This window comes from Mauremys mutica, chromosome 12, assembly GCF_020497125.1.
Source record: "Mauremys mutica isolate MM-2020 ecotype Southern chromosome 12, ASM2049712v1, whole genome shotgun sequence".
NCBI classification, from domain to species: Eukaryota; Metazoa; Chordata; order Testudines; family Geoemydidae; genus Mauremys; species Mauremys mutica.
In genome coordinates, this window is record NC_059083.1 from 2,904,510 (window position 1) to 2,924,965 (window position 20,456).

The window sequence follows — 20,456 nt, forward strand, 5'->3', positions numbered from 1 at the left end:
TAAAAGTGGAAAGTCAGAAGCAGCACTTGCCTACTTCAATATACAGTATTATATTTTGTTGCACCTGTTGTGATGAAGTGGGAATGTCCTTAATATTTTCTCTGAATACTGTGTGGGTGCCTCAGTTTCCCCTGCAAGATGCCAACTGAAGGTGTTGGGGACAAAGAGATCAGGTGGCCTCCTTGTCCGGAAGAGACACAGAGGCCAGAGGATGGAGTGTCAGTTTGGAGCTGGCTGAGGAAATGGGGAGAGACCCAGAACTTGGTTCTGGGCTCCCCACCCTGCAAGATGGACCTGACCGAGGGGTTCTGTTTTCTGTACCAACAAGCTCTGTTTAAACTGTGTTCCCATCATCTAATAGCCAGACTGTAAAACAGAAGGTTTGAGAGTCACATCTGACTGCGGAGTTGGGGTGCAGGGACCTCTGGCTGCCCCAGGACCCCGCCTGGGCAGACTCGCTGCGGAAAGCGCACGGTGTGGAAGGGCATGCTGAATGCTCTGAGGTCAGACCCAGGAAGGTGTAAGCTTCTTGCCCTGGAGACAGTCTGCTCAGAGAGGAGGCTCCCCCAGAGTCCTGACTGGCTTTGAAGGAGTGGTTCCAGAGCATCCCAGCATCCCCTTCCACACCATGCGCTTCCCGGAAGTCCGCACAGGCACTGACACTCCCTCCTCTGGCCTTTGTCAATAAGGCTAACAGCATTTTGGGCTGTATAAGTAGGGGCATTGCCAGCAGATCGAGGGACATGATCATTCTCCTCTATTCAACATTGGTGAGGCCTCATCTAGAGTACTACGTGCAGTTTTGGGCCCCACATTGCAAGAAGGATGTGGAAAAATTGGAAAATCCAGTGGAGGGCAACAAAAATGATTAGGGGGCTGGAGCACATGACTTCTGAGGAGAGGCTGAGGGAACTGGGATGGTTTAGTCTGCAGAAGAGAAGAATGAGGGAGGATTTGATAGCTGCTTTCAACTACCTGAAAGGGGGTTCCAAAGAGGATGGATCTAGACTGTTCTCAGTGGTAGCAGAGGACAGAACAAGGAGTAATGGTCTCAAGTTGCAGTGGGGGAGGTTTAGGTTGGATATTAAGAAAAACTTTTTCACTAGGAGGGTGGTGAAGCACTGGAATGGGTTACCTAGGGAGGTGGTGGAATCTCCTTCCTTAGAGGTTTTTAAGGCCCGGCTTGACAAAGCCCTGGCTGGGATGATTTAGTTGGGAATTGGTCCTGCTTTGAGCATGAGGTTGGACTAGATGACCTCCTGAGGCCCCTTCCAACCCTGATATTCTATGATACTCTAAACTGACCACCAAATGTAAGTTGCGTGTTTTTCCGGTCAGGTGAGGACTCTGGGGCAGGGCTGGGGATAAGGAACTTGGGGTGCAGACAGGCTGCCCCAGGGCTAGGGCCAAAGAGGACTCCCCTCCACCCTCCCTGGCAGCAGCAAGCTCCAGGGGAGGGACCCCTCCTCTCCCCCGCAGTTCACTGCACATGCTCCTAGGGTCCCTCTCAGGTCCAGAAGGCCCACTCGGCTCCCCTATGGTGGGTACCGAGGGGGGAGGTTGCCATCACGTGTGGCCTCCCCTGCTGCCACCCCTCACCATAGCCTCACTGGGGATGGGGCTGCCCCTTGCCCAGCATGGTGCAGGAGAGGGGACTGCAGGGTGGTAGCTGGGAAGGGGCACAGTATCACAAAATTCACCCAAGCCCCAGCTGCACAGGTCTAGGAAGCTCCCCTCCCCAGTGGTGTAGCCAGGTTCTAACATCAGGGGGAGCAAACATATCCAATTACTAAAAAAGATGCCAGCCAACATATCCAATTACTAATCAGGTAGTTCTGTAACAGGCTGCCCTGACCCCATCACCCCCTGAAGCACAAGGTAGGGGTAGGCACCACCATGTTGTGCAACAAACACTTGACAAAATTACTGGACTTAGTGACGGACAATGCAGGCAGGTGGGTATTATGTCATTCAATCATTCAACCCATAAAATTGCACACATTTTGCCTCAGTGAAATTAAATATCCAGAGAATTACTGGGCCTGTGATGATGATGATGACCAGGGCTTGCTCACCTGTGGCTCCCCCTCCCTGTGCTGTGGAGGCACAGCCAGGCAGGTCTGCATCTGCAAGCAGGCACCCTGCCTCAGGTGCAGCTCCCATGGGCCCTGCTAGCTACTAGACTGGGAGCCTCCCGGCCAATGGAATGGGCTGGGCTGGGGGGTGGAAGGCAAAGGGGGAGATTGTAGGGAGCTTTGGAGGAGGGGAGGCAGTGGGGGAGGGGAGTGGACTGGCACAAAGGGGAGGGCTCTCTGGAGAGGAGTGACACGGGCACAGGGGTCATTGGGAGTCTCTCGAGGGGGCAGGGGGTTGTGTGGGTCTCTGTGGGGCAGGGGGCTGTGATGGGCGGAGCCAGCTGCAACCTGGGTCTGCTCTGCGGGGGGTGTTGCTATAGTCCCCTCAGGAAGCCCCCGCCCATCCTGTGTATTTTATACCAGCCCCGGGGTGCCCATTGCTGCTCTTTTCCCCGCCCACGGCTCCATCTGTCTGTCCCCACAACCCCCCAGCTGTGTCCTGGTGTGTGTCTGTCCCACAACCCCCGGCTGTGTCTGTCTGTCCCACAACCCCCTGGCTGTGTCCTTGTGTCTGTCTGTCTCACAACCCCAGGCTGTGTCTGTCTGTCTGCCACCCCCCCCCCCCCGGCTGTGTGTGTCTGTCCCACAACCCCCTGGCTGTGTCCTTGTGTCTGTCTGTCCCACAACCCCAAGCTGTGACTGTCTGGCTGCCCCCACCACCCCCGGCTAAGTGTGTCTGTCCCACAACCCCCCAGCTGTGTATGTTTGTCCCCACCAATGCCCCGCCCCGGCTGTGTCTTTGTGTCTGTCTGTCCCCACCACCCCCGGCTGTGTGTGTCTGTGCCACAACCCCCCTGGCTGTGTCCTTATGTCTGTCTGTCCCACAACCCCCAGCTGTGTCTGTCTGACAGGGACAGACCCTGCTGCTGCTCTGCCCAGGGCTCAGACGCTGCCTGTGGCTCGCTCCCCCTCCCTGCTGTGGAGGCGTGGCCAGGCAGCTCCGGCACCGCCCCCGGCAGCTCCCATTGGCTGGGGTTCCCGGCCAATGGGCTGTGAGCCCAGTTGCTGCTGGGGCATCTCCCGGGAGCTGCCGCTGCCGTGAGAGCACCTGGCATTGCGACGTGGGGACCCCCGAAGCACAGGGCCTGGGGCCCAAACATTGGTGGAGCTGGGCCCAGCTTCAGGATTATTGGTGGGGCCTGGGCCCCACGGGCCCATAGAACTTGCCGCCCATGGACCCAGCCTACCCGCTAATGCCCTGGCTCGTGAAGCCCTATACAGGCGCCTTGGACAGTGAGAAGGAACTCTTCAACTACCGGCTGAGCAAGTGCAGAATGGTGGTGGAGTGTGCTTTCGGGCGTCTCAAGGGGAGATGGCGGAGCTTACTGACTCGGTCGGATCTCAGCGAAACCAATATCCCCATTGTTATTGCAGCTTGCTGTGTGCTCCACAATCTCTGTGAGAGCAAGGGGGAGACCTTTATGGCGGGATGGGAGGTTGAGGCAAATCGCCTGGCTGCTGATTACGCTCAGCCAGACAGCCGTGCCGATAGAAGATCCCAGCGGGAAGCGCTGTGCATCCGGGAGGCTTTGAAAGCTAGGTTCCTCAGAGAGCAGGGTAACCTATGACTGTTCAGGTTCTTTACAGAGAAGCTGAACCTGCCCCTCTTTCAGTTACTGTTGACTTTCCTTTGCGGTTACATACCCCGTTCACCACGTTTCCCCCCTTCCAACACACGTTTAAAAATAAAGTTAATGGAATATTGTTAATTAACAACTTTTTCTTTACTAATGAATTCGCGTTAAAGGGTTGAAACAGGGACGCAGACTGTGGTGGGTAGGATGTGCAGTGATGTACAGACCGCTTCTACACTCGAGGAATGACAGCCTCCTGCCCCTAGAGCGGTCTGCACTGCCGGACTGGTTGTTTCAACGGAGCCTGCCATCCCTCCTTTTCGGGACTCTGTGTGCGGGGGCTATGTGGCCTTTTGGCGGGGGAGGACTGGGGGGAGGATGTTTACAGGTGAGTGTGAAGGAAGGGGTGAGGGGTGCAGGCTCTGGGCTGGGGGTGGGGGCGTAGGAAGGGGTGAGGGGTGTGTGGGAAGGGGGAGGAGGTGTAGGGGGATGAGGGCTCTGGCTGGGGCTGAGGTCTTGGGGCATTGGAGAGGCTCAGGGCTATGGTGGAAGGGCAGGGTAAGGGCAGCCTGCCTTGCCATTTGGGGCACCAGACAGCATTTCTGCGGGGAGCCGCTCTACTGTCAGGCAGGTACGCAGCGCCGCGGGGCAGGGGGAGACCCGTGGGGGCCAGGGCCCGATCCAGGCAGGGCCGTGGGAGAGACCCAGCTCCAAATATAGCTGGAGCAGGGCACCTGCCGCCTATGCACAGAACATGAAAAACACCTCCCAGACTGACCAGGGTGCCTAGTGACTGCACTGTGTGTGTGACCTGCTGTAGATCCTGCCCCCGTGTCTGTACCCAGGTAATGGTGACTGTCCTATGCAATTACCAAACCCCTCCCCCCCTTCACACAAAGTCTTCTGCAAAGAAACATGACGGAAACAGTAATGAACAGCAAACTATTTTTAATAATCAACTACACAGTGAGGGGACGAAACTGGGATTTGGGCTTGGGTGATCCAGGAAGGGAAGGACTTCTCAAAATTTAGGGTATGAGAGCTTTTGGTTACTTGAGCACTCTGCTGGGGTGGAGTGACGGTTTTCACGGCCCCTGGCACCCCTCCTTCTTGTTATTTTGGGTGAGGGGGGTATGGGACTTTGTGGCAGGGGAGGGCGGTTGCAGATACAGTGCAGGGGGTCTCTGTCCTCCTGCCTGCGGTCCTGCAGAACATCCACAAGGCGCCTGAGCGTGTCCGTTTGCTCCCTCATTAATCCAAGCAGCGTTTGAGTCGCCTGCTGGTCCTCCAGACGCCATCTGTCCTCCCGTTCGCTGTGTGAGCGCTGCTGCTGAGAGAGGTTCTCCCTCCACTGGCTCTGCTGGGCCGCCTTGGCTCGGGAGCAGCCCATAAGTTCTGCGAACATCTCGTCCCGTGTCTTTTTCTTGCGCTGCCTAATCTGCGCCAACCTCTGTGAGGGGCATGCTGGAGCAGGTCGGGATACAGTTGCAGCTGTGTGATGGGAAAAAGGGATTGACTTCCTTATAAAGATACAGTTTTGCAAAGAAGAAACATAGTCTACTCAGTCTCTGTGAACAAGACCATGCACAGCACTCACTCAGGGAAAGTTCGAATTTTCGGAATTCGCTTTCATTGCCTGGGGTCTTGCACTGGAGATCAGACAAGCGGGGCAGGACAGCAGAATCAGAGGAGCAGCCAGGCATGGTAAGCCAAAATCTTTTGGCTGCTTAAAAGTCAATGTATACCACTGTCCTCTTGCTACAGGCAATCCTGAAAGCATGAACTCTGCCCCTGTTGCACCCCCTCGCGGCTGTTCCCTGGGAAAGATCCCTGTATGCTGCCACTCTGCAGCCTCCACCACGTGGCTGTAAAGTGTCGCTCATTGTTATGCAAAGGAACAGTGAAGCACTCCCAATACTAATAGTACACAAATTACTGTAATTAAATGCAGGAGTCTCCGAGCGAGATCACCCTGAGGAGGGTCACTGAGGCAGATAGAGAGCGCATGCTGCGTGAAAGCCAGCACAAACCAGGGGCCTATGCGGCCATGCTCGTGGAGGCAATGCTCCCGGAGTACCTGATGATAGCCTGGCGCGGAAAAGTGTGCTACCACGGAGCACCCAATAAGGCAGCTCTCCCCAGGAACCTCATGCGGAGGCTTTTCGATTACCTGCAGGAGAGCTTCTCGGAAATCTCCCAAGAGGATTTCTGTTCCATCCCCATATATATTGACCTTCTTTTCAACTAGTAACTATTCCTGCTCCATTAAAAATAAATATTAACATGTTAAAAGCACTTACAGACTGATCCTTCCCCTGATTCAGGGTCCGGGGTAACGGCTGGGGAGGGTTGGTAGGGGATCTCAGTGAGGGTGATGAATAGATCCTGGCTGTCGGGGAAATCAGCGTTGTAAGCACTGTCGACTGCCTCGTCCTCCTCATCTTCCCTGTCCGCGAACATCTCTGAGGAACAGTCCGTCGACAGTATCCCATCCTCAGAGTCCACGCACACTGGTGGGGCAGTGGTGGCAGACCCACCGAGAATGGCATGCAGTGCCTCGTAGAAGCGGCATGTCTGGGGCTGAGCTCCGGAGCGTCCGTTTGCCGCTCTGATTTTTTGGTAGCCTTGTCTCAGCTCCTTGACTTTCACGCGGCACTGTGTTGTATCCCGGCTGTATCCTCTGAGTGCCATGGCTTTGGAGACCTTCTCGTAGGTCTTTGCATTCTGTTTGTTGGAGCGCAGCTCCGAAAGCACAGACTCATCGCCCCACACAGCGATCAGATCCAAGACTTCCTGGTCAGTCCATGCTGGGGCCCTCTTTCTACTCTGAGATTGCATGGACACCTCTGCTGGAGAGCTCTGCATCGTTGCCAGTGCTGCTGAGCTCGCCACGATGTCCACACAGGAAATGAGATTCAAACTGGCCAGACAGGAAAAGGAATTCAAATTTCCCTGGGGCTTTTCCTGTGTGGCTGGTCAGAACATCCGAGCTCGGACTGCTGTCCAGAGCGTCAACAGAGTGGTGCACTGTGGGATAGCTCCCGGAGCTACTAAGGTTGATTTGCATCCACACCTAGCCTAATTCGACATAGCCATGTCGAATTTAACGCTACTCCCCTCGTCGGGGAGGAGTACAGAAGTCGAACTAAAGAGCCCTCTATGTCGAATTAAATGGCTTCCTGGTGTGGACGGGTGCACGGTTAATTCGAATTAACGCTGCTAAATTCGAATTAAAGTCCTAGTGTGGACCAGGCCTAAGCTTAATTACAAGCTTAGATCTGGTAATGCTGCCACCAGCCAGAAATTCCAGTGTCTGGCACACTCCCTGTCCCCCCAAAACCTTCCCCTCCCTGGGCTGTCTTGAGGCTTTTCCACCAAGTCCCTGGTGATACTGATCCAACCCCTTGGATCTTAACACAAGGAGAAATTAACCATCCCCCCTCCCTTCCCCCACCAACTCCTGGTGAGTCCAGACCCAATTCCCTGGGATCTTAAAACAAGAAAGAAAAAATCAATCAGGTTCTTAAAAAGAAAGCTTTTAATTAAAGAAAGAAAGGTAAAAATTATCTCTGTAAAATCAGGATGGAAAATACTTTACAGGGTAATCAGATTCTTATGACCCAGAGGAACTCCCCCTCTAGCCTTAGGTTCAAAGTTACAGCAAACAGAGGTAAAATCCTCTCAGCAAAAAGGAGCATTTACAGGTTGAGAAAACAAACATAAGACTAACTTGCCTTGCCTGGCTATTACTTACAAGTTTGAAACATGAGAGACTAATTCAGAAAGATTTGGAGAGCCTGGATTGATGTCTGGTCCCTCTTAGTCCCGAGAGCGAACAACCCCCAAACAAAGAGCACAAACAAAATACTTCCCCCCACCAAGATTTGAAAGTATCTTGTCCCCTTATTGGTCTTCTGGTCAAGTGTCAGCCAGGTTACCTGAGCTTCTTAACCCTTTACAGGTAAAAGAGACATTAACCCTTAACTATCTGTTTATGACAGGATGGAATTTTGAACAGCAATTTCTTCTCTCACTTGTTCTTTAGTCAGCCCTATAATCTCTACACAAGGGGGTTTGAAATCCATATCTGGACACACTTTGCCATCTCCCACAGGGGTCAACCCTGCAGCGACTCTGCCTCTGCCCCTGTTCTGTCCGCTCCCTCCACCAGCCCCTTTGGCCCCCCTAGGATCCCCCCTCCCATTACTCCCCCTGGGACTTCTTTCTCTGGAGCTTCTCATGAAGTAAAGTTTGTCGTGACAGGTTCTTATCTCTGTAATGCATTTACTGTAGATGTATTTATTAAGGGTTAATTAATGCACTATGGGAGCCCCCTTCAGCCCTCTGTATAAATTGATCCTCTTCTTTGTTTATGTTCTGCCCATAGGGATTTCTGCAGCCCTGGGGCAGCCAGCAATAACCCCTGGGCCTTGGCAATGGGGTGACGGAAGGGAACCCTGGGTTCCCTATTCCTGTGGTTTGCAAGAAGTGTTATCATTGCTCAGGGCACCAAATGTGTTTAAATGATAGAAGCGCCTTGTAAAATCCCCAAACTCCTTTTCATTTCTCATGTAGTAATCTCATATACAGTATACACACACGTATACACACACGTTTTCATTAATTACATGAGTTGAATTGATTATGATTGTAAGCAGAGTCAGGATGAGCCCCACCCTGACATCTGGTGGTACATTATGGGGAGTGTGGAAAGAAGTTTCGGTTATTTGCATGGGCACTCCCACCCCACTTAGCATACCGCAAAGCAGCATGGGATGATTATTTTCACAGCTGTGGGACCCCCAATTTCGTTGTTATTGGGGCAGGAGGAATGAAATGTTGTCACCCTGATTGGGTAAATGGGGAACTACAAAATTGTCTTGTGATGGGGGGGTTTCATTGTCAGCAGGATAGCACTTGCTAGACGGGGGACATGGGTTCCAAAACCCATTGAAAGGAGAGAGGCTGGGGACAGATATCTGTACTTGGTGGTGCAGGCTCTTTGTGTGAGCCAGAAGCACCAGTTCCACCTGTGCCTCTCTCCACTGTGGAATGTCAGAGTTAATTTTTGATTCCCTTAAGAATCTAGATGCAGGTTACTGAGCTGAATTCACTGGTACTGGGGCTCCCCTACTGTGAGCTGAAATCACTGAAGAGCTGGACTTGCTGAGCTGGACTTGCTGAGCTGAGAGCACTGTGCTAATGAGTGGAGCTGAAATCACTGAAGAGCTGGACTTGCTGAGCTGAGAGCACTGTGCTGATGAGTGGGGGAGCCTGAAGCAATACTGGCAGAGCGGAGTGGAGCAGTTTGTGCAGCCACTGGGTGAGTGGAGCTGAGCAGCTCGTGAGGACGGCTGGAGCAGATCACAGGACAGCTGGTGGACCAGAGCAGCTGGCAGAGCGGAGCAGCCCACAGAGTAAGCGGAGCTGAGCTGTTTGCGGGGACGACTAGTGGAAGCAGAACCCCACGAAGAGGCAGGGCAGTTGGCCCCGAACCACATAAGGTGCCCCTTTCTACCCAGGCTGGGGAGAGGGACCTCTGCAAAGAGACTCTTGAGCTCTGGGGCTGCACTGACCCGGGACAGAGACTTTTGAATTGTGGGACTTTTGGGACTGTGGGTGATTTGGGGGGTTGCTGGACTCAAGGGCCCAGAGAGAAGGACACGGCCCAAGTTGCTGGGGTGGGTCTTTGCTCACGGTTTGACCTATGACCGAGTTGGGTGAAAAGGGTGAGAGGAGCCCAACAGCAAAAATTAGGATGTTTGTTCACCAATGCGAGAAGCTTAGGTAACAAAATGGAGGAACTGGAGCTCCTGGTCCGGGAATTGAAACCGGATATCATAGGAATAACCGAAACATGGTGGAATGGTAGCCATGACTGGAGTACAGGTATGGAAGGGTATGTGCTGTTTAGGAAAGACCGATGCAAAGGCAAAGGTGGGGGAGTAGCATTGTATATCAATAATGAGGTGAAATGTAATGAAATAACTAGCAATGCAATGGATAATACGGAGTCTGTCTGGGCAATGGTCACATTGGGGAAGAAAACTACCAGAGCCTCACCCGGGATAGTGATTGGGGTGTGCTATAGACCGCCGGGATCTAGCTTGGAGACGGATAGAGAGCTCTTTAATGTTTTTAAGGAGGTAAATACTAATAGGAACTGCTTGATCATGGGGGACTTTAACTTCCCGGATATAGATTGGGAAACAAATGCTAGTAATAATAATAGGGCTCAGCTTTTCCTAGACGTGATAGCTGATGAATTCCTTCATCAAGTGGTTGCTGAACCGATGAGGGGGGGATGCCATTTTAGATCTGATTTTGGTGAGTAACGAGGACCTTGTTGAGGAAATAGTTGTAGGGGACAACCTTGACTCGAGTGATCATGAGCTAATTCGTTTCAAAATAAATGAGAGGATAATCAATATTGCATCTGAGACTAAGGTATACGATTTCAAAAGGGCTAACTTTACTAAACTAAGGCGACTAGTTAGGGAAGTGGACTGGACTAACATATTTAGGGATCTAAAGGCAGATGACGCCTGGGGTTACTTCAGGTTGAAGTTGCAGGAGTTGTCAGAGGCATGTATCCCGAGAAAGGGAAAACAGTTCGTAGGTAGCAGTTTTAGACCGAGCTGGATGAGCAAGCATCTTAGAGGGGTGATTAAGAAAAAACAGAAAGCGTACAAGGAGTGGAAAATGGGAGGGATCAGCAAAGAAACCTACCTTATTGAGGTCAGAGGGTGTAGGGAAGCAGTGAGAAAGGCAAAGAGCCGGGTGGAGATGGACCTAGCGAAGGGGATTAAAACCAATAGCAAAAGGTTTTTTAGCCATATAAATAGAAAGAAAACCAAGAAGGAAGAAGTGGGACCGCTTAAAACTTTAAACGGAGTGGAGATTAGGGATAATCTTGGCATGGCACAATATCTGAATGAATATTTTGCCTCGGTCTTTAATGAGGCTAATGAAGGGCTAAGGAATAGTGGTAGAGGGACCGATGGGAATGAAGATATGGGGGTAGACATTACGGTATCTGAGGTAGAAGCCAAACTTGAACAGCTTAACGGAAGTAAATCGGGGGGCCCGGATAATCTTCATCCTAGAATATTAAGGGAATTGGCGAGTGATATTGCTAGCCCGTTAGCGATGATTTTTAATAAATCTCTAAATTCGGGGATTGTACCGTTTGACTGGAGATTAGCTAATGTAGTTCCTATATTCAAGAAGGGGAAAAAAAGTGACCCGGGTAACTACAGGCCTGTTAGTTTAACATCTGTAGTATGCAAAATCATGGAAAAAATCTTAAAAGAGAGAGTGGTTACAGAGCATGAGGCCGATGGCAACTGGGATAGATTACAGCATGGATTTACGAAAGGTAGATCGTGCCAAACCAACCTGATCTCCTTCTTTGAGAAAGTAACAGATTTTTTAGACAAGGGAAATGCGGTGGATCTAATATATCTTGATTTCAGTAAGGCGTTTGATACGGTACCGCATGAGGAATTACTGGTTAAATTGGAAAAGATGGGGATCGAAATGAAAATCCAGAGGTGGATAAGGAACTGGTTAAAGGGGAGACTGCAGAGGGTCGTATTGAAGGGGGAACTGTCGGGTTGGAGGGGGGTTACCAGTGGAGTTCCTCAAGGTTTGGTTTTGGGTCCGATTTTATTCAATCTATTTATTGCTGACCTGGGAACCAAGAGTAGGAGTGGGCTGATAAAGTTTGCGGATGACACCAAGTTGGGAGGTATTGCCAATTCGGAAAAGGATCGGGATATCCTCCAGGGAGATTTGGAGGACCTTGTAAACTGGAGTATTAGTAACAGGATGAAATTCAATAGTGAGAAGTGTAAGGTTATGCATTTAGGGATGACTAACAAGAATTTTAGTTATAAGCTAGGGACGCACCAGTTGGAAGTAATGGAGGAGGAGAAGGACCTAGGAGTCCTGGTTGATCGTAGGATGACTATGAGTAGGCAATGTGATGTGGCCGTTAAAAAAGCTAATGCGGTCTTGGGATGCATTAGGCGAGGTATTTCTAGTAGGGATAAGGAGGTGCTAGTCCCGTTATATAAGGTGTTGGTGAGACCTCATTTGGAGTATTGTGTGCAGTTTTGGTCTCCCATGTTTAAGAAGGATGAATTCAAACTGGAACGGGTACAAAGAAGGGCCACTAGAATGATCCGAGGAATGGAAGGCCTGTCGTATGAAAGGAGACTTGAGGAGCTCGGTTTATTTTCCTTAACCAAAAGAAGGATAAGAGGAGATATGATTGCACTCTTTAAATATATCAGAGGGATAAATACCAGGGAAGGAGAGGAATTATTTCAGCTCAGTGCTAATGTGGACACGAGGACAAACAGATATAAATTGTCAGTCAGGAAATTTAGGCTTGAAATTAGACGAAGGTTTCTAACCATCAGGGGAGTGCAATACTGGAACAGCCTACCGAGGGAAACAGTGGGGGCGAAGGACCTCCATGACTTTAAGATTAAGCTAGATAAGTTTATGGAGGAGATGGTATGATAGGATAACAGGCTTAGTCAATAGGTCAATTAAGTGCCACACTGGTAAATAGTACAATGGGTCAATGATATGATATTCTTAACCTTTTTCCAGAGGGTATGGCTGGAGAGTCTTGCCCGCATGCTCGGGGTTCAGCTGACTGCCATATTTGGGGTCGGGAAGGAATTTTCCTCCAGGGTAGATTGGCAGTGGCCCTGGAGGTTTTTCGCCTTCCTCCGAAGCATGGGGCAGGGGTCGCTTGCTAAAGGAGTGGGTGGATCAGCTTATGTGGCCTGCATCTTGCAGGAGGTCAGACTAGATGATCATAATGGTCCCTTCTGATCTTGAGTTCTATGATTCTATGATTCTATGAACTCTAGTTGAGGTATTTTCCAAATTTCATGCTTGTTGTTGTTTATCTTATGTAATTAAACCTTTTCTGCTACACCAAGAGTCTGTGCTTGCGAGAGGGGAGCTATTGCCTCCTTGAGGCGCCCAGGGGTGTGTGTAAGATTTTCCCAGGTCACTGGGTGGGGGCTCGAGCTGGTCTGCATTACGTTGTGGGGAAGGGACCCCTAGGTATTGAACCTGGCCCTTGCTGCTATAGTTTCAGCCTGGCAGAGGGGTTACATTTTTGGGGGCTCGTCCGGGATCCTGGGTCAGTACCCCTCGCAAGCACATCTTGAGTGATCCATTGAATTGGGAAAACTGCAAATTACCTTGTTGTTTTGACCTGTTGTATTTGGAACAGATTAGAGTTTGTATAATGGCCCTACTCTTGTTAGAGGACTGGTGCAAGGGGATGAATATTGACCCCAGGAACTGTCTTCTGGTAACGGGGGTGCTGGAGGCAGTTGATGAGGGCTCAATAGAACCTACCTTAAGGTCATCCACTGAGTACCTGCGTAAGTGCAAAATGCGTGGGCGCATGTTTGTGAGGGAGGAGGGGGCTTTTGCTGTACTGTGTGAGCTGCCCTCGGCTGTGGACCCTCTACAGGTTCCAGGCTCGATAGCAGTGGAAGATGGTGAGTGGAAGGTAATAACCACTGGGAGCCAGCCCTCACCAGCCCCTACCCCTGATGTAGAGTTTTTAAAGAAAATGTCGGCCTTTTTGGGGAAAGAGGGAAAAACTTTGGCTGATATGGCGGGTCTGTTGGGCCTTAAGCCGGAAGCCCCACAACAGGAGCCTGCTCCTTCACCTGATGAGTGGGTGAAGGCTTTGGGGCGAGCATTAGAGAAAGTTATGCCACCCCACCCTGAGTCAAGCCCCTATCGTAAGCTGAGGTTGTTTTCTGGGGGTCCCACCCCAATACCTGGGGAGGAAGCATTTGAGCCCTGGCTGGAGCACACCACTGAGATGCTGCAGGAGTGGGCGGTGCCTGATGCTGAAAAGAGAAGGCGACTAGTAGAGTGTCTCAGGGGGCCAGCCCTAGATGTGATTCGCACCCTAAAGCTCGGTAACCCAGGGGTCAAGGTGAAGGACTGCCTGGAGGCCCTGGATCACGCCTTTGGGAGAACTGAGGGTTCAGAGGATGCTTATTGCAAGTTCCTCAATGCAAGGCAACAAAAGGGAGAGAAGGGTTCTGCCTATATCCAGAGGTTGGAGAAGTTATTACAGAGAGCCATCATGAGGGGGGCAGTAGCAGTCGAGCAAATGGACCGGACTAGATTGGCTCAGATTGTGAGAGGAATTCAGTATCAGAACCCAATCCCTCTCCACCTTCGATTAAGGGAACGGCAAGATAATCCACCAAGTTACTCTCGCCTGATAAAAGAGGTCCGAGAGGAAGAAGAGAGGCAGGCAGCTGGCGAGGTTTGGGAGGTGCAGCAACACCAGGCAACTGGCACAACATCCATGCGGACGCCCAAGGCACTAATGGTGAATCCTCAAGAGGAACTTATCCAGCAAGTGCAGGCCCTGACACAGAAAGTGACTGAACTAGAGAATACCTTTGATTCAGCAAAGACTTCGAGGTGCAAGGAACCCTCTGGTACCATGGTCCAGAGGAGTACGTTTAGAACCTCTGCACCACCCCGTCAGCAAGGGAAAGGACAATCCTTCTTCTGCTACCGGTGTGGCCAGGGTGGGCACATTGCTGCAAGGTGTCAGAATGCAGAGAATCCCATGTTGGTATATCAAAAGCTGAGGACCACCTGGGGAAAGTCAGGAAACGGCCCCAGGGTCTGGGAAGGGAGCCGCCTAGGCCTGCAGGATGTGGAGGCTCCCCTGGAAGGAACCATGCGGCCCGAATCCCCCCAGGATTGATAGGACCCCGAGCGGAGGTCACTGTAAAGGTTGAAGGAACAGAATGTAGAGCAGTACTTGACACGGGATCCCAAGTGACCATCATATTCCAGTCTTTCTACCAGCAGATGCTTGGGCATCTGCCTATACAGCCCCTGACAGGACTTGGCCTGTGTGGCCTTAGCATGGATGAATACCCCTATCAGGGCTATGTCATAGTACACCTGGAATTCCCAGAAGAGATTGCTGGGGTAAGACAGGAGGTGGACACTGCTGCTTTAATATGCCCTGACCCCAAAGGAGCCTCTGATGTGTCCGTGCTAATAGGGACCAACTCCAGCCTCTTTAGGATACTTGCCGATTACTGCAGACAGCAAGCAGGAGACCAATATCTGAATACCTTGGTGATACACACACACTGTGCCGCGGCCTACAGGAAAATTGAGGACACAAGAAAAGTGATGCCTGATTTGCCAGTAGGAGCACTGAGGTATGCGGGCCCGGTCCCTTTGGCGGTGCCTGCAATGTCAGAAAAGGAGGTGATTGTCAGGAGTACCTGCCTAAAAGGTAGTAAGGGAACATTAGCTGTGGCAGAGCAGCCAACCGAGGTAGGGCTCCCAGAGGGAGTGCTGGTTCTCAGTGGAGTCATAACCCTACCTGCTGAAGCCCAGGAGGAGGTGACTATCCTGGTTGCTAATGAAACACGCCGTGATGTGTTTGTAAAACCAGGGCAGAAGATTGCAGACATCTTTGAGCCTGAAAGCATTGTGAGACCGCAGTGTGAAGCTGAAGTTCCAATGATAGATCCTGCAAAGTTTGACTTCGGGGACTCACCACTGTCCGAGGAGTGGAAAGATCGCCTGAGGAAAAAGCTTTGTGAGAGATCCAAGGTGTTCTCACTACATGAGTGGGACGTGGGATGTGCCAAAGGAGTGGAACACCACATCAGGCTACAAGATCCCCGACCCTTCAGGGAGAGGTCTAGGAGGATTGCCCTCTCTGAGATGGAAGACGTGCGCCATCATCTTCAAGAGCTGATCGCAGCTGGTATCATTACAGAGTCCCGAAGCCCCTATGCTTCACCCATTGTGGTCGTTCGTAAAAAGAGTGGAAAAATCCGGATGTGTATTGACTATCGCACCCTAAACAGGCGCACTACAGTTGATCAATACACCATGCCTCGAGTATAAGATGCCTTGGACTGTTTGCTAGGTAGCCAGTGGTTCTTTGTGTTGGATCTTCGGAGTGGATACTACCAGATCCCTCTGGGAGAAGAGGATAAGGAGAAGACAGCCTTCATCTGCCCGTTAGGGTTCTACCAGTTTGAACGCATGCCCCAAGGGATTTCTGGGGCCCCTGCCACATTTCAACGACTTATGGAGAAAGTTGTGGGAGACATGAATTTACTGCAAGTGTTAGTTTACTTGGACGACCTGATTGTGTTCGGAAGAACCTTGGAGGAACATGAAGAAAGACTTCTTAAAGTGCTCAATAGGTTGGAGGCATATGGTTTGAAGCTTTCAATTGACAAATGCCAGTTCTGCCAAACCTCAGTAAAGTATGTCGGTCACATCGTGTCCCAAGAGGGCGTGAGTACTGATCCCGATAAAATAGAAGCACTCACTACCTGGCCACATCCCACTAACTACAGGGAACTCAAGACCTTTCTTGGATTTAGTGGCTACTACCGCAGATTTGTGAAGAACTATGCCACAATTGTAACACCTCTGAATGATCTCACCAGGGGATACCAGTGCAACAAGTACAAATCTAAGATCCGGAATAAGAGGAGGCCTCCAAAGCCTCCTGTGCAGAGACACTATGGCCCCTTCGAACCATTTGGGCCACGGTGGGATGAGAGATGTGAGAGGGCTTTTCGGGAAATCATTACTCGCCTAACTCATGCTCCCATCCTAGTCTTTGCCGATCCAAGCAAACCATTTATCCTGCATACTGATGCCAGTTTGGAGGGTCTGGGAGCAGTACTGTATCAGGAAGAGGAAGGCCACCACAAACCTGTAGCCTTTGCCAGCCGAGGACTGTCTGACAGTGAAACTCGCTATCCCACCCACAAGCTGGAGTTCTTGGATTTGAAATGGGCCATCACGGAGAAATTTCGAGACTACTTGTATGGTGCTCAGTTCCAGGTGTGGACAGACAACAACCCCCTGACTTATGTGCTAACAAGTGCTAAGTTGGATGCTACAGGGCAGAGATGGGTGGCCGCCTTGGCTAGCTATGAGTTCAGCATTCAATACCGATCCGGGAGAAGCAATGTAGATGCAGATGCATTGTCCAGACGTCCGCAGACACCTGAAGTTGCTGTGATACCCACGGATGGAGTGAGAGCTATTTGCAGTGTGAGTCGCAGAGAGCCGGAGGCCCATGAGAGCCTTCATGGATGTGTTGCTGAAGCTTTGGGCCTTCCCCCTGAATGCGTGCCTTCTGCTTCAGTGAACTATATTGCATTGGACCAATCTCCCTTGCCCGTGCTCAATGCGGCTGACTGGCAGGAAGCCCAGCTGCAAGATACTGACATCCGTGATACACTACTTGCCAAAAGGGAGGGGCGAAGCCCAGCTGCGGTTGTCCTGCCCAACCCAGAAAGTAAGCTGCTATTGAGAGAATGGACCAAACTAAAACTGATTCAGGGAGTGCTACACCGTGTGACCACAGATCCTTTACAAAAACAACGGACCCAACTAGTGCTGCCGAAAGAGTACAGAGCCCTGGCTATGAGGGCCCTGCATGATGACTTTGGACATTTAGGAATGGAGAGGACCCTGGAACTTATTCGCAGTAGGTTCTATTGGCCCCGGATGGCTGAAGATGTTTGCAGAAAATGTGAAACCTGCTCTCGATGTGTTCAAAGGAAAACTCTGCCCACAAGGGCTGCATATCTGAAAAACATCAGCAGCAACAAACCTCTGGAGCTGGTTTGCATTGATTTCTTGTCCTTAGAAGTAGACAAGAGGAATATTGGAAACATTCTAGTCGTGACCGACCATTATACGCGATATGTGCAGGCATATCCCACACGTGATCAGAAGGCCACTACTGTCGCTCGAGTACTGTGGGAAAAATATTTCTCAGTTTATGGATTCCCAGCCCGGATACACTCAGATCAGGGGCGGGACTTTGAAAGTCACCTTCTAAAGGAGGTGCTAAGGATAGCAGGAATTAAAAAGTCGAGGACAACGCCTTATCACCCGCAAGGTGATCCTCAGCCAGAGAGGTTCAACCGAACCCTGTTAGATATGTTGGGGACTTTGCGGCCAGAACAGAAAGCAACCTGGAGCCAACATGTTGCATTTCTGGTGCACGCCTACAACGCCACAAAGAACGACGCTACGGGATTCACCCCGTATCTCTTGATGTTTGGGCGAGAACCAAGATTACCCATAGACCTGTGCTTTGGTGTATCCGAGGATGGAGATGGCTATGAAACTCATCAGCAATATGTATCCCAACTACGAGAAAAGCTGCGGGATGCTTATCACTTAGCGGCATCTGCAGCTCGGAAGAACGCAGACTGCAACAAACATTGATATGATGCTAGGGTACGTCTGCAAGAGCTCCAGCCAGGGGACAGAGTCTTGCTGCGAAATTTGGGTATTGCTGGCAAACACAAGATAGCTGACAGATGGAAGGCAATACCTTACTTGGTGATGGAAAAGCTAGGAGACCTGCCGGTCTACAAGATCAAACCTGAAGAGGGTCCAGGGCAGGCAAAGACCGTGCATAGAAACCTTTTGCTCCCTGTGGGGGAATTGGTGGGCAGCCCTTATGAAATGGGCCACAACAGGGCAAGTGGGCAGAATGAAGGTGCTGTACCAAAGCCACCCTCCAACGTGGACAGCCGGCCTCCTGCAGCTAACCTACCCCTACTCAGCACATCTGAGAGTGAGTCTGAGGAGGAAGACACCACCAGTGTGTATCCTGGGATGAAGACAAGACTTCAGTCTCGATCAGCTGAATCAAATGAGAGCACCTCCTCTTCCACCCTAAACCCTATGGCAGAAGTATTTAGGCCCATTCCTGACACTCCTGAGCCACTGGTGGAACCCCCGTGTGATGACTTACACAGATTATTGGACAGTGGCGACATACAGATGGAAGATGTCCCAAGCACCTTCGACCCTCCACTGCTAGAACTAGAAATGCAGGGGCCTATGCCAGAATCCAAGGGGAACTCACAGGAAACTTCCCCATCTGTCACTCCAGAGGATGCCCCCCTACCACAGCAACAGAGATTCTCAATAGGCGAGACAGGGTAATTGTCACGGAGTGTGGGGGAGTCCGGCCCTGCACCCCTCTTCCTGAACTCACAGTGACTCTCAGCCAGCCAGTAAAACAGAGGGTTTATTGAACAACAGGAACACAGGATACAGCCCAGCTGGTGTTCAGAGCCAGGACCCCTCAATCTGGCCTTTCTGGGGGGTTCAGGGTGCTTGGATCCCAGCCTAGGATCTCCTGAAAACCCCACCACCCAGCTCCCAAAACGAAGACTGACTCCACTCCCCACTTCCCTTTGTCTAGCCCCAGCCAGAGGTGAGACCTCCCCTCCCCCAGGCCAGGCTCATGTTACAGCTGCATACCTGTCTCTCGCCTACCAAGCACACAGACAGCCCCTACTCCATCACACCTCTCCCCCCTCCGAGACTGAACTGAGTGGGGTCACTCTGCCCAGTGACCTGGGGAAGTTCAGGGCCCCCTCTCCGGGACAGCGCATCCGCTATCAGGTTGGCACTTCCCTTCACGTGGACCACGTCCATATCATAGTCCTGCAGGAGCAGGCTCCACCTCAGGAGCTTGGCGTTGGCTCCTTTCATCTGGTGCAGCCAGGTCAGGGGAGAGTGGTCGGTGTACACGGTGAAGTGGCGCCCAAAGAGATATGGCTCCAGTTTCTTCAGGGCCCACACCATGGCCAGGCATTCCTTCTCAATGGCCGCGTAGCTCTGCTCCCGGGGCAGCAACTTCTTGCTCAGGTACATGATGGGGTGTCTCTCCCCCTTTTCATCCTCCTGCATCAACACCGCCCCCAGCCCTGTGTCTGAGGCGTCGGTGAACACCATAAAGGGCTTGTCAAAGTTTGGGTTTGCCAGAACTGGGCCTCTGAGCAGAGCCTCCTTCAGTGCCTGGAGAGCCTCCTGGCACTGCTCGGTCCAGACCACCTTGTCTGGCTTCCCCTTCTTGCACAGCTCAGTGATGGGGGCGGCTATGGCGCTAAAGTGGGGCACGAACCTTCGATAATACCCCGCCATCCCGATAAAGGCCTGGACCTGTTTTTTAGTCTGGGGAACGGGCCAGTCTCTGATCGCCTCCACCTTGGCCGGTTCCGGCTTTAGGCAGCCGCTCCCCACCCGATGGCCCAGGTAAGATACTTCAGCCATCCCCACCTTGCACTTCTCAGCCTTTACGGTTAACCCCGCCTCCCGGAGTCGGTCCAGCACTTGTCTAACCTGGAACACGTGGTCCTCCCAGGTCTGGCTGAAGACGCAGATGTCATCAATATACGCCACAGCAAAACTCTCCATCCCCCTCAGTAGCTGATCCACCAGGCGCTGGAAGGTGGCCGGCGCTCCCTTGAGGCCGAAGGGCAGGGTCAGAAACTCATAGAGCCCCAGGGGGGTGATGAAGGCCGATTTCAGCCTGGCATCTGCGTCCAGCGGCACTTGCCAGTAGCCCTTTGTAAGATCCATGGTGGTGAGGTACCGAGCGCCTCCCAGCTTGTCTAGGAGCTCATCAGGCCTTGGCATGGGGTAGGCATCAGATACAGTGATGGCATTGAGCTTTCGATAGTCCACGCAGAACTGGATCGACCCGTCCTTCTTGGGGACCAGCACCACTGGGGAGGCCCAGGGGCTGGCGGACGGCTGGATCACCCCTAAAGCCAGCATGTCCCTGACCTCCCTTTCCAGGTCCTGGGCAGTCTTCCCGGTAACCCGAAAAGGGGAGCAGCGTATCGGGGTGTGTGACACAGTCTCTACCCGG

The 20,456-nt window shown here is 51.7% G+C and overlaps 2 protein-coding genes across 2 annotated transcripts in view; one reads left to right on the plus strand and one right to left on the minus strand.

The window, feature by feature from the left end:
* Positions 1 to 20,456, minus strand: part of LOC123345793 (endothelial zinc finger protein induced by tumor necrosis factor alpha-like) — a 1,203,704-nt gene that overhangs the window by 587,606 nt on the left and 595,642 nt on the right. The gene's annotated exons all lie outside the window — the stretch shown is intronic.
* On the plus strand, positions 13,359 to 14,483 carry LOC123345801 (paraneoplastic antigen Ma1 homolog). The gene has a single exon (XM_044982852.1). It carries the CDS (start codon positions 13,359 to 13,361, stop codon positions 14,481 to 14,483), a length of 1,125 nt encoding a protein of 374 aa, XP_044838787.1.

Excerpts from the sequence above, each read along its gene's own strand:
- LOC123345801 (XM_044982852.1), top strand. The coding sequence starts at position 13,359 with ATGGCGGGTCTGTTGGGCCTTAAGCCGGAAGCCCCACAACAGGAGCCT.